Source organism: Lipotes vexillifer, unplaced genomic scaffold, assembly GCF_000442215.2.
Source record: "Lipotes vexillifer unplaced genomic scaffold, Lipotes_vexillifer_v1.1 scaffold205, whole genome shotgun sequence".
NCBI lineage: Eukaryota > Metazoa > Chordata > Mammalia > Artiodactyla > Lipotidae > Lipotes > Lipotes vexillifer.
Window position 1 is genome coordinate 1,862,836 of NW_006781396.1, and position 13,862 is coordinate 1,876,697.

The 13,862-nt window shown below is 53.1% G+C and overlaps 1 protein-coding gene across 1 annotated transcript in view; it reads right to left on the minus strand.

The window, feature by feature from the left end:
• CDH23 (cadherin related 23) overlaps positions 1-13,862 on the minus strand; it is a 403,130-nt gene that overhangs the window by 325,301 nt on the left and 63,967 nt on the right. The window contains exons 3-5 of the mRNA XM_007454689.1: positions 12,133-12,275; positions 11,422-11,469; positions 11,211-11,303 (exon numbers count right to left, since the gene is read on the minus strand). Coding sequence (XP_007454751.1) covers positions 11,211-11,303; positions 11,422-11,469; positions 12,133-12,275 — 284 coding nt within the window. The remainder of the gene's footprint in view (positions 1-11,210; positions 11,304-11,421; positions 11,470-12,132; positions 12,276-13,862) is intronic.

The window sequence follows — 13,862 nt, forward strand, 5'->3', positions numbered from 1 at the left end:
GAAAGAGAAGAGAAGAAGAGAAAAGAAAAGAAAAGAAAAGAAAAAAGAAAAGAAAACTCATGAAGACTGCAGGGCTATCGGAGAAAATACCCCAGGGATTAATCTGTCCTACTTGCATGAGGCTTTAAGTTCAGGGCCTTCCTGTCCGTCCTGACCTTGACCCTCACTATGGTGTGGACAGGCTCAGGACTAACAGTCCCATTTAACAGAGGGGAAAACTGAGCCCTGGAAGGGGGAAGCGACTCACCCAGCCACAGGTGGTGGGGTTCCCGTCCCCTCCAGGCTACAGCTGTCCCCACTTTAACTTGCTGAGCTGCACGGACAGGTGACAAGAGAGGAGGGGCTGCCCACTGGCTGAGCCCACCCGAGGAAGACTCAGCACCCAGACCTGGGACTGGTTGGCCTCTCTTGCCCATGAGGGGGCCTGGGGCCACCCCAGGAAGGAAAGGCCACGCCAAAGTTAGGAGGCAGAGGGTTGGCCCAGGAGTGGGGTTTAGAAGCCAGGATGGACGGACTGGGTGTAGGAGCAATTCCAAGGGCAGGGACTAAGAGAGGCCTGTGCCTTCAAGTCCAGTGGAGAAGACCAAGTGAAGGGCCTAAGTATGATCCCAGTGGGCCACCTCCAAACGGAATAACCCGGGCAAGTCTTCCAACTCCTCTAACACTTGGCTTGCTTATCTATAAAATGGTGACAGAGAGGACCAACCTCCCCCGCCCTCCCCCACCGGCTTGCTCTGAGGAAGGAAGATTAGGGTCTGGCTAAATGGTAGGAAGGAAGACGGCGCAGTGGGGTTGGGTGAGAGCATCTCGGGGGAGGGCACAACATGAACGAAGGCAGGGCGGCAGGAAAGTGACCACCCTGTAGTGAGGATCCAGGACGGAGAGGACAAGAAAGCTGGGAGAGTAAAGCCTCATGCCAATGGAATGGATTTCAATGCAGGGTTTGTGCTAGGAATGGTGGGAGGCACAGCTGGGCTCACACTGGGAGATACCGAGAGGGGAAGGGTCAGTGGAAAAGGCCTCCAAGCCCCTTCCCTCCCTCCGGGGCAGGACTGCGAGAGGGGACAGCCTGAGCCTGTGACCCTCCTGGACAAGGACGTGACCAGGCATTCGGCTCTTTGTGGCGGGCAGTACCCCACGCTGGGGAGGTGGGCTGGCCAGTGGATGGTGAAGACAGCGAGTGGGGACGACTGCGTTGCACCTAGTGATTACGCCCGGGTGAAATCTCTCAGGCGCCATTATCACATCTGGAGAGAAGAGCGGGCTTTTTAACAGACGGACAGGAGGCTTCTGCTTAAGGTTATTATAAAGAGGGGAAACTCAGCGCCCCCCCCGCCCAGCTTCCAGCCAGCAGCACAAAGTTGCAAAGTAACTAAAGGCTGCTAAGGAATCAGAGAAATTATAATAATTCCATCACCCAAGACCTCTCTCCCTCTTTCTCTTTCTCTCATCTTCTGGTAGAAAACAAGGTGGGTCAGGCAGCCTGAGAACGCATCACAACAAGCTTACTGTGTGGGCCCTCCATGTTATGGGGGGCTGCCAGGCCTGTCCGCAAGCCATTTTGACAATATCCGAACTTGTTACGGTAAGTAGAGGGGCTGAGACAAAAATCACAGAGCAATTTCCGAGAAGAGGAAAGGCAGGACCGCGTGTGGTCGGTCCACACCCTCAAGTGGGCTCTTCATAGAGAAGGCAGACTGCCAGGCCACGGCTCCTGGGGTGTGGGGTGCTATCGGAGTCCGGGAGGCCCCCAGCCCAGCTCTGGACATCCACCTCGGAGAACAGCGCCGCATCTCCACCCAGGGGTGCACTCAGTCTCACCACGGGTCTGGAAACCGTCTCCCTGAGCATCTTCCCTGGTTACGTTAGGTCTTCAGTGGTTTGCCACTGATTTACCAGGTGACCTTGGGCAAATCTTTGACCCTCTCTGGCTTTGTTGATCTCTACAGAATGTGTGGTGGGATGGAGTCACCTCGACGGTCCTTCTGGTGCTGGTTTCAAGGAGTCTATTTGAAATGCTCTCTGCCTATTACTAGTTATTTCTAGGTGACTCTGTTTCCATTTTCTCCTTGTCACATCTTAGTTTCATGTTTTCCTCATGTTTCCTGTCTCCCACTGGACTGTAACTTTCTTGTCCACTAACACCCCCAATATCAACCAATCAGTACACAGCAGTGGAGCCCACCTGCCGAGCTCCTTGGCCTTCCAAGCCATGCTCTCACTGAACTCTCACAACAACCTCAATGTAGCCCTATTTTATAGATGAAGAAACAGAGGCTCCGGGAGGCTAAACCCCTTGTTCATGGCCTCCCAGTGTGGAGCACGAGCCCATGTGTGCTTGCCTCCATCACAGCGTTGCAGTAGGGACCAGGGTCCCTGTGTCACAGATGGGGCTCAGGTTCTCACGATGCAGTGAAGCCACGGCTGCTCCTGGATGCACAAGGGACATTCTTCAACCCTCTGTTTCCTAAACCTGTTCTCCCACCCAAGGTCTAAGGAAACCTCACTGCCTGGAGGAAAATGGGTGCAGGCAGGAGTTTTACACCCTTCCTCCAACAGGGCCCCACCACGGGGGAGAGGAAAACAGTAAAGAGAAAGGGAGACGAAAGACACCAGATGGACTCCGGCACACGAGGCTGACAGCCCAGCAATGCCGCGGGAACATCTCCAGCAGGCAGCTATCACCGCCTTCCGTTTAGAGGTTCTTTATTTAAAGGGCGGGGGGCACAATAGAAGGTATCCCGGCACGTGCCAGAGAATCCCTAATGCACACGAGCTGGGCTCCACACACGGTCCCCTGCTTCATATTCATGGCAGAGGGTCCTGCAGTCATTGCAATGGAATTATATGGGCCCCCAAAGACTCCCAGTGAGAATCGGTGAGGAAACCGACGTAATTAAAAACATTATTACCATTCAGACAAAATAATAATTTCAATCACATCTGGGCTCCTTCCATCTCCTGCTGCCACACTGTCCTCTTTCCTCGTGCTGAGGGGGGTGGTGGGTGCCCACAGCCCTGGCCACAGCATGGAAGGAGCTGCCACAGGGATCTCGGGGGATGGGGGGCCCCGGGTTTCACTCCACAGGGTGGAGGAGGGAGCAAGGAGCTTCGGACTGTGTGGCTAGGCTGAGCTCTCTGGGCCTGGGTTTTGTGGGACTCCATTTACTCCCTCCCGGGCACCCAAAACCAAGGAGGAGGTGGCAGAAAGATGTTGACTCTTCCCTGCAGGCAGGCTGAGCAGCCTGGCATTTACCCATGTGTGGGTCTCTGACTTCTCACGAAAATGTGTTGCATGCACATTTGGGGACTGAAGTCTTGGAGGCTACCTCTGGGCGCACACTAACCCTGCAGGTCACATGGAAGGGGCATCACTATGACCATGGTTGGGTCCTGACCACTGAGGATGGTCCTCACTGCAGACAGTGGGCAGTGGGCTCTGAGTGAAGCTTCTCCACTGAACCCCCATAGCCTGTGCATGGGGCTGTGTGACAGCATCCAGCCTTGGATGGGAGGAAGCCTGTGCTCGGAGCCCAGAGTCCCCAGCTCGTCTCCCTGGGCAACATTTGGCAAACCACAGCAGGTCATGGCAAAGTTGCAAAAAGACCCATGAAAAGATGCTGGAAAATGAGAGAGGGAAGGACTACGGCTCTAGTTGAAAGCATATCTGATGCCAGGGGACTTAGGGAAAGTGGTCACCTTGTATTGGCCTCAATTTCTCTCATCTTGAAAATGGGAAGAATAACTTTCCCTCGACTTACAGAGTCGTCATGAGGACAAATGAAAGACAGTGAAAACACTAGGACATAGAGAAGACATTACTTAAATAAGTGCGCGCACGCGTGCGCACGCGTGCGCACGCACGCGCGCACACACACACACACACCCCACAACCTCAAGACTGTAGAAATAGGCAGCCCTATTGCTTTGCCCATATGCATATCTTCATCACTACAAGCCCAAAGCTCGCTGTCCTTGCTGCCGCAGGCTGAGACACCCGCCCGCTGGGAGAAAGGAGGGGTTCCACGTATCCGTCACTGTGCTGATAGCAGGGGGAGACCAGAAAAGGCACACCGAGGCACACCGGCTGCTCACCGAGGGACACAGAGACATGGCCCAGGGTTGCCACCTGGCTAGAACAAACTACTCTGACTCTGGCCAGCAGGACCCAGAGCCCCTGAAATGATTTATTGGCCTCCCTCTCCCAGATCAATAGGCGGGTGGTTATAGATGCAGAGGGGGCCCCTGGGCACTGTGGCCCCGAGCTATAAATTAATATGGCCTGTCAAGGGTCTGCCTCTCCTGGCGTGGGAGATGACACTCTCATGAGCAGAGCTGACACCTCAGGCGGGATGGCAGGCACAAGCCAGTGGAAGTCCCCCTCACCCCCCATCTCTCTCTGCAACCTGGGGATGCAGTTTATAAATCATTCAGCATCTGATGGGCACTCCTTGAGGAGGGCAGCTGGGGGCACTGCTGTAGGGCCCAGTGGGTGCTAATAAGTTTGGCAAGTCCACCGCCTCAGGCTCTGGGCCACTCCGGGCTCCCCGCATGCCCACGGCACATGGGATGGCACGGCTGAGATTCAGGAATTGGCAGGCAACAGAGGGCGTCAGTGAGCTCCAGCACCGAGCTCTTCGCATAAATGCTCCTGCTGTCCTTTCAGCCACCCAAGAGGCACAGGAAGCAGCAGGGCTCTGCCCATTCGTGAAGTTCACGTCCAAGGGACGGGTCCTAGACTGGGTGCTGGGGACGCACAGGTGACCAAGCTCTGTTCCTGTTCTGTCTGACGGGAGAGACAGACATACAAACAACAACTACAACCACGAGCATTTATTGGGCATTTACACTGGGCACCGTGCTAAGTACTTCTCTTACACGGCCCCATACACTTTAATCCTCACAACAATTTTGCAAGGCAATATAATTATTTCCATTTTGCAGCTACCTGCCAAAGAACCCGTAGCCAGACTTGTCTCTGAATCCTGGCTCCATCCTGGCCTAGCTCTGGGCAACTCATATAACCTTTCTACTTCCCCGTCCACATCTGCAGAATGCGAACATGAGTGGCTACCCCATGAGGTGAGGACTCAGTGAGCTCCCACACTGGCAGTATGGCATTGGGCACATAGGAAGCTCTGAATTACAACAAAACATCAAATTATTATTATCATTATAGAAATGAATTATTTACTTTGTTTCATTGACAAAAGATCGACAGGAATACTCTTCTCTCTGTTTTCCCATCTCTAGTAAGGATATACAAGGAGTAACTTTCATTTGTCTTTATTAAGTGACATGGAGAGATGGTGTGGCCTAGTGGGACCCAGCGTCAGGAGCCCTGGGTTCTGGCTGCGACCCTGTCCCCAGCCAGCTTTGAGGCTCAGGCAAGGACTCTCAGTCTCTCAGGCCCCTGTCAACTCGTCCCAGCACCACCCGTCCCTACTTCTAGCCTCATCCCACCTTACAGATGGTCACCCAAAGCCAAAGCCAGGGGTGACAAAGATCTATGCAGGACCTGTCCATCACAGAAACTGGGGAGGGACCCAGAGGGCCCAGGCCCACTTCCAGCCTGGCTTTGTTTCTACAAGGTGACAGTGGGCACCTGCAAGGGACACACATACCTGTACAGTCACTGTCCCGCCTCAGCAGGATCTCTGGTCAGGAGTTAGAATTCATGTCCCTCTCTGGGAAATTCCAGTATATGAAAAGAAGCTAAAGGATCACAGAAAGTACTGATATTCAGAGACAACATAATCTGCTTCTCTGACTAACAAACTCCTACTCATCCTCTAAGGTCCCAAACAAATAGCCCCCATATATAGACCAGGTCACGCCTTCCACAGTCCCCTCCATAGGTCTACGCCTTCCACCCTACTTTGCACATTCTAAGCTACCATAGCATTTAATACATTTAGACATAGTTAGACATCTACTTACTTGTTTTTCTCTCTGTAAAATTACCTTCCCTGAGCACAAAGACCCTGGTCTCAATCACCAGTAGTTTATGGTGACTGAGTGTGGCTCAATTCTGTAGTTTAAGGTGTGGCTAAAATGTATTATGAGCCACAAACTGGGCTAAGGGCTTTCCCTACCACAGTCCCCTCCATAGGTCTACGCCTTCCACCCTACTTTGCACATTCTAAGCTACCATAGCATTTAATACATTTAGACATAGTTAGACATCTACTTACTTGTTTTTCTCTCTGTAAAATTACCTTCCCTGAGCACAAAGACCCTGGTCTCAATCACCAGTAGTTTATGGTGACTGAGTGTGGCTCAATTCTGTAGTTTAAGGTGTGGCTAAAATGTATTATGAGCCACAAACTGGGCTAAGGGATTTCCCTACCTGCCTTATTATAGCTCTCACAATAACCCCACAAGGCAAATATTGTTGCCCATCTTATAGATAAGAAAACTGAGCTCCATAAAGGTTAGATTCCTTCCAAAGTTGTACAGCTGGCAAACAGTAGAGTCTGTTTTTTCTACCCTGCATATCCAAGCCAGCTGAAAATCCCTGGGCCCTGCTCCATAGCTGTTCAACAAATGTTTGTGTTCATTTCAAACGATGTGAGTGGATCAAAGCACAGCGGATCAGATTTGGGCTTTGAAGGATAGGCAGAATAGAGTTAGGCTGAGGGAAGAAAGGAAACACTCCAGTACTAGTTAGAACAGTACAAAGTGTGTTTTACAAAGAAAAGAGAGAGACACAGACACACACTCAGAGGCACTGGATCAGCCCCTTGGCTGACAGGAGGATTCGTGTTGAGGAATACCAGAAGATAAGTTGAGAAAGGTAGGTTGAGGCCAGATGGATAAAAGCCTCCACTGCCCAGCTAAGGAGGCTGAACTTCTCAGAACTTCAATGACGTGGCCATCCCTGACACTTCAGAGGCCCTCCTTGACCCGAGGAGCCACCTGGCACCATCTGACTTCTAACCTCACGCCATCCTCCTGCCCAAACACCCAGGCCCGAGGGTCACCTCCCCAGGGCACAGCTGGAGGGACGCTGAAGGTCAGCGAGGTGGGCACGCACCCCTAACAGAGGTGCTGGAGCAGCGTCGCTGGGCACAGACACAGGCAAACACGTTTGAGCAAATTGGGACGCCGTAAAAGTCTATTACAGCAAATCAAACAGCAGTCAGCATGACAGCCATTAGCCTGAAATGAATACACAGGGGCTTAATGAGGTCTGTCAAGGCTGGCTTGGTGAATTAAGTTGCCAATTCTAGCAGGATTTCCCTTTTTCTTTACGGACTTGAAAGCATCCACGCTGCCTCTGCCTCGTTAGGGCTTCGACAAGTGAATTGCAGGGCCTTTCACCCTGATAAAATGGATAATTACACGTAGAACAGATTAGTGAGGGGAGAGGGGTGGGCAGGAGGGGCACCAAGAACAAACAAACCAAAACACACCTGCCCAGCTTAGGCAGGGGCTTTCAGAGGGAGAGGGGGCAGGGCTGGGTGGGCAGGGGGTGGGTGAGCTTCTCCCAGGAAAGGGGCAGTGCCGGGTCTTGACCCACCTCCCATCTATCTGCTCCTATTCCAGGCCTGAGGACGTGGGTCCCCATGGGTGATGTCTCTAGGCAGCTGTTGAGAGGCTGAAAGTTCCCCTCAAAGATGGGCTACCCCAGCACCTCTCGGAAACCCTCTGATGGGGGGGGGGCACAGATATTATCCTCCAGGGCTTGCTGTCACCATGGAGTTAAAAATGCAGCTTCCTGGGCCAGCTGTCCCCCAACCACTGATTCAGAATTGCAGGGGCAGACTTCCCTGGTGGCGCAGTGGTTAAGAATCCGCCTGCCAATGCAGGGGACCCGGGTTTGAGTCCTGCTCCAGGAAGATCCTACATGCCGCGGAGCAACTAAGCCGTGCACCACAACTACTGAGCCTGCTCTCTAGAGCCCGTGTGCCACAACTACTGAGCCCGTGTGCCTGGAGACCGTGCTCCGCAACAAGAGAAGCCACCACAATGAGAAGCCCGTGCACCGCAACTAAGAGTATCCCCCACTCGCCGCATCTAGAGAAAGCCTGCGCGCAGCAACGAAGACCCAACACAGCCAAATAAATAAATAAATTAATTAAAAGAATTGCAGGGGCCCAGGAATATGTCTCCCAACAGTCCCCCAGGAAATTCTGATGGGGTATGTTTGGGAGCCTCCGATTCATCACCTCTCCGGCACGCAGTACTAGATGGCTTCTGAAACATGGGGCTCTCCTGCTTCTGCTTGTATAACTTCAGGGATGGCGAGCTCAGTACATCCTCAGCAGGACAGGGGCGTAGATTGTGGGGTGGGTCTCATTAGAAAGTTCTTCCATATGCAGACCTAGATTTTCCTCCCTCTAACTTGTTCCCCACGCCTATCCCTGGATTTTGGACACAACAGACCCATACACTATCAGGGCCCCTAGGGCTGGGGGGAGTGGAAGTTGGGAAGGTTAGGGATGGTGTGCAGGTGGCTAGGATGACCAAAAGAGGAGCTGAGTGGATGGAGGCAGCCACTGGAGGTCTTTGTCAGCCCTCAAGGAATAATGAAACACTGGAGGATAAGAAAGGAGCCACTCCTGCTGGGATGCCTCCTCAGATCACGGCATGTCAGTCCTGGAAGGGGCCTGGTCCAACTCCCCAGTTTAACAGCTGTTGGAGTTGAAGCCAGCAGAGGGGCAGTGACAGGTCTGAAGTCTCACCCAGCCAGTTGCTGGCACAATCAGGACTAGAACCCAGATGTCTTGACCTCCAGTCTCCCTCTTCCCACCATACAACACAGGAGCTCCGCTGCTCACCTTGGTGAGCTTCTCCTGGAAACCCACCTCCTCCTGGAAGCCTGTTGAGAATTCTCTGATCACGCTGGCACCCCCTCAAGACTGATGCCTCACAGGGTCTGCAGTGACCCCTGTCTCTCTGGTTTGCATTCTCATCCTATTCACATCCATAGGGCCTCTTTCACTGAATTGGGCTTCTCAAGGGCAAGGGCCTGGGGTTTCCAGGGTGACTTCAATGTAAGCAGGACACCCCTGCCTGAATTCTGGGCCAGGACAAGCAGACTCTTCCCTGGTACTCCAGCTGGGGCTTGAGCCAGGCAGCTAAGCTCTAGCTCAGGTGACCACCCCAGGCCAGGGCTGGTCAGTGCCAAGCCACCTCGAGTCAGGAGGGGCCAGGCCTCCGTCCAGCTGACACCACATCCCCACTGTCCACACAGAGCAGCCCTGAGCAGGGCATCGAGTATCAGGCCACCTGATAGGGAGGTTTACATGCAAGCGAGTAAACCACACAGGCCTCCTTCCAAGGACTGTGTGTCCTTCCAGCCAGCCCCTCTTGGCCTACCCTCTCCGCATCAGATGGGCAGGAGGCAGGCCATTTTATCCCACCTGTCCTCTGCTTTTATTAGATAAGGAGGACCATGGCCCAGAGAGGTTAAGTGACACGCCCAAATGGACCCAGCAATCTGGGAGCAGAGCAGGGGCTAGGCCTGGGGTCTCTGGCCTCTGGTTCTGGCTCCCCTCATTATATATTCCTCTGGCCTCCCAGGTCTCTGTGCAGTGAGAGCCTGGCACAGCACCAAGCCCACAGCAGACACTCAATAAATATTTGTTAAATAAATGAATGGCTGAACAGGCTCTCTCCTTGGAGGCAGAGGCCTTTGGAGAATCCTGGGGGATTCCAACAGGGTGGTATTGGAGGTCACATCTTCTCCTGGCAAGGGAGAGAGGAAAAGGCTGGCCCTGGCCCAAGGGCTGGGCAGCAGGGATGCGACCCCTCATCCCCTTGCTCTTGCTGCTGCCTGCTGCCCCCCGTGAGGGAAGGCAGAGGGCAGCCATGCCTGCCAGGATGGCAGCTGAGCAATGGGTGCAAGGCTCATTAACTCCGAGCTGTGCCCTTGGTTTCTGAGCCCGGGACTAGAGTGCAGTCTGGCACGTAGAGACCATTAAATTAGAGAGACTTCCAAATGAGCAGGGGCCCGGAGCCAAGCTGCAGTCCTGGGCACACCGGCCACGGCTCAGGGCACCATGTCCCCATGCTTGGGACTGCAGGCTCTCTCTCCCTATGTCCCACCCCAACAGGGGAAGGGCATGAGTACCTCTGGTGTGTCCCACCTGCACATCTGTCCTACTTCACTCTGTCTGGCACAAGCACAGGACCCTTGGCTCACAGCTGAGTAATAAGGAGGGCCAGCAACCGGAACTTAGAGGCATGAGATCAGGTTTCTTCATCCCTGAGGAATCTGAAGCTGCCCTGGGAGTCAGGAGGCTCAAAGTCAAAGCTGTGTGACCTTGGGCAAGTCACTCTCCCGCTCTGAGACTCATTTTTCTCATCTATAAACTGAATAGATATTTTCTAAACCTCTTTCAGTTTCCTGATCCAAAGACTATAACATAAAGGGGCTAGAACTCCAATGCCATGGTGCCAGGCTGCCTCTCCCCAGTGGATTCCATCTCCCATCATTCCCATCCCAAACCTTTACTGCTGCCACCCAACTCAGAGCCCCGAGGGCAGGCCCGAGGGACACCCAGTTAGAAGCTCTTTACCCTCCACCTTCAAGGTCTTTGAATCGCTGTCAGGCCAGAAGACTGCCATCAGCCACCGGGGAGAGGGGCAGTAAGCAATGAGAACGCTGGGGCCATCAGGAGCCAGCAGCCAGCTTATTAACGAACTGTTCGTAATGCAATAATGTGCACTTCTCAATTACCAGCAATGCCTTGGTTTTACCCACACGCACTCATGCAAATACACTGAGTTACACAGACAACCCGGAGCAGCCGAAGGCCAGCAAGACAGCACAGGGTTCAAGAAAGAAAGCCCCTTCCAGGTACTGCATGCACTTTGCATCCTGGAGGACCTGCTCTAGCCAAAGCTGGGAGGCCTGGGGTTAGGCCTGCCAACCTACTTGCCCAAGGCCCGCACTGGCTGTAAATGGAAAAAAACGTGCAGCCTGCCCCTCACAACCTCTGTCCTGTCCCTGACTCCGGCTGGAGTTGGGAGGGCTCATCCAAGGCAGGCCCTCTCTCAGGCACAAGGCTCCCCGCAGCCAGCAGACAGGCCCCCTCAGAGGCGCTGGCTCAGTCACCAACCTGACCAGAGCTGGTGCCTGGGCTGAGGTGTGGGCAGGAGAGGAGCTGGAACTGCCCTTTTCCCAGCATCAGCCTCCTCCCCGGTGGCCCCAGAGCAGCAGGCCCCCAATGTCCCTCAAGTGTGACCCTGGGGGCCCCTACCTCAGGGATGCGGACACTGTAGGGCTGATTATGAAATGTGGGCGCGTTGTCATTCACGTCCCCGACCTGGATGTTCACCTTCCGCGTGATCACCTGGCAAGACAAGAGTGGGGAGCTAGCATCGGCATCGGCATTGGCCTCCAGCCTCTTTCTACCCAAGGGCTCAGGAACCCCGCCTCCCAGGGAAGCAGGGGCCTTAGGGGACACTCACCCCCTGGTGGTCGCTGACAGAGAACTCCACCGTGAACTCCGACTTGGTCTGAAAGAAAATGAAGGGAGGGAGGAGGTCAGAGTTAAGAGAGAAGAGCTGAGGCCCTGAGTCCGGAGCCCTGCTTGGTGGTGGAGACCCTCCAGCATTGCCCCAGGAGCTGGTCTGGGACTGGATATCTGAAGGCTTCCCTAAAGAATGAGCATTGCCTTCTGGGTTGGATCCTTCCCATAAAAGAGCAGTAGATTAGGAGTAAGGAATCTTGTTCTAATCTGGGCTCTGTCTCTAAATGGCTGTGTGGTCTTGAGCAAATCACCTCTGGGGCCACTTCAATGCGAGGAGAAAGCAGGGGTTGGGGTTTTGTTCAAACTCTTACCTTAATGTGCTAAGGGCTACCTGTGTCTCGGGAAAACGTCCTTTGGGGGAACTTTTGTTGGGGGGTGCAGATGTGCACTCTCCATGGAGCTGCTACTCTACAGGGGACGAACCCGAGGTCACTGTCCGTCTTGCCTATCCAGTGTTGCCCCTTACTTGGAGACACCCTAAACCCTATTCTAACCCCAAGTCCAGACATCAGCACTGGCCTTGGAAGAGGGACGCCATTCAGGCAGGAAGATGCTGCTTCAGGGTCGGAAGACGACGAGCCATCCTCCCCCAATGTGCGCTTCTGCCTCCCTAGGGAAGGCCAGGGGCAGAGGTCACGGCGGGTCGTACCTCTCTGTCCAGCGGCTGCCGGAGCCACACCACACCCGTGTCAGGCTCCACGGCAAAGAAGCGGGAGGCCTCCTCCCCAGACACACCGAACACCAGGGGGTCGTTGTCCAGGTCTCGGGCCAGCAACTGGGTCACAGAGGAACCTGAAGTACCCGCAGGAGAGAGCAGAGGGCAAAGACGGGAGGTTAATCCATTCTTCAGCACCTTACTCAGGTGGCTGAGTCCCTGTGGGGAGCAGCCGCCCAACAGACCACCAGCAGGTCACTGACTACCGTGGACCCCTGTGCATCTCTGGCTCTGTCCCGGGCTCCCTGCCTCCATCCTGGCCACTTGTCACAGTGTGTAATAGGGAACTGTCATTCACCACATTCTGTGACTTCTACCTGTCCTCTTTTCTTAATTTAGAGGGGTCCTCCAAGTGGCTCAGATGAGTGCAAGCTCCCAGCCCTTCAATTCTTACATTCCAAGATGGGCACACTACTTAGCCCTAGCCACTCAGAGCACTCCATCTCCCTGGTCACAGTGATTGGTTCAGGGATGAGCATGTGACCCAAACTAGCCAATCAAAGCCAACCCCAGGACTTCTGCTGGAAGTCTGCTGGAACTGGAAAAGAGTCGCTCTCCTTCCACTGGGGTTGCTGGCAGCCATCTTTGGCACCAGAGGAAGAGCCTGCCTGAGGGTGAGGCCAACAAGGAGGAAAACAGAACCAAATGGTACATGGAGAGAGATTCCTGACAGTTTGAGGGTCTGCAGCCAACTATACCTGAAATTAGCAATTAGCTCCATCCTCTGGACTGCTCAGCTGTATGAGCTAATAAATCACCCCCTCCTTTTTTTTTCTTTTTTTTTTTTTGGTTTTGCCTAAGTAGAGTTGGATTTCTGTCTTTTGCAAATGGAAGCAATATTTTCTTTTTTTTTTTTTTTTTTCCTGGTACAATAATGTTCATGGAAGCTTTATTCATAATAGCCTAAAACTGGAAACCAAAAAAAAAAAAGGTGTCCATGAACAGTCAGAGTTTTTGTTTTTAGACAGATAGATTTAAAAACAACAAACAAACAAACCTGTGGTACATTCAATATATTTAAATCTCACAATAGAAAAGGAAAAGTACAAAGCAATATTTTCTAATTCAGAAAATTTTACAAAACCTGGCATTCATTCAACAGTGATTAGGTGCTGGCCTTATGGTAACCACTAGAGTACACAGAGGTTAGGAAGATTTGGAGCACCCTCAGGGAACTCCAGTCTAGAGCTGGGTGACAAAGTCTAGCTCCTGTCTTCAATCAGAGGACTATGGTATTGCCTTCACCAAGAAATGAAGCCCTAGCCAGAGGCCACCCTGGGCATCAGGATGCCTGGCCTACAGCCCTGCCTAAGAAGTCCTAGAGTAGGTCATCTTCTCCTGGGGTTCACAGCACCCCTCACAAGGTAGGCTTCAGGTAGGGCAATCAACCATCCTCGTTTGTCTAGGACTGAGGCATTTCCCAGGATATGTGCTAAAACCAGGATATCCCAGACAACTGGATCAGCTGGTCACCTTAGCTTCAAGAGATCCTTAAACTGCCAGGAACTGTGCAAAATGTTCTGAATGTACAGTGTGTCATTTTCTGCAGAAAGGGTCTATAGTCCCCATCTGATTCTCAAGGAGTAGTTAGGTTAGAACCATGGCCTTTGGCAAATCACTTCTTTCAAAGCCTCAATTTACCCTATAAAATGAGACAGACACTC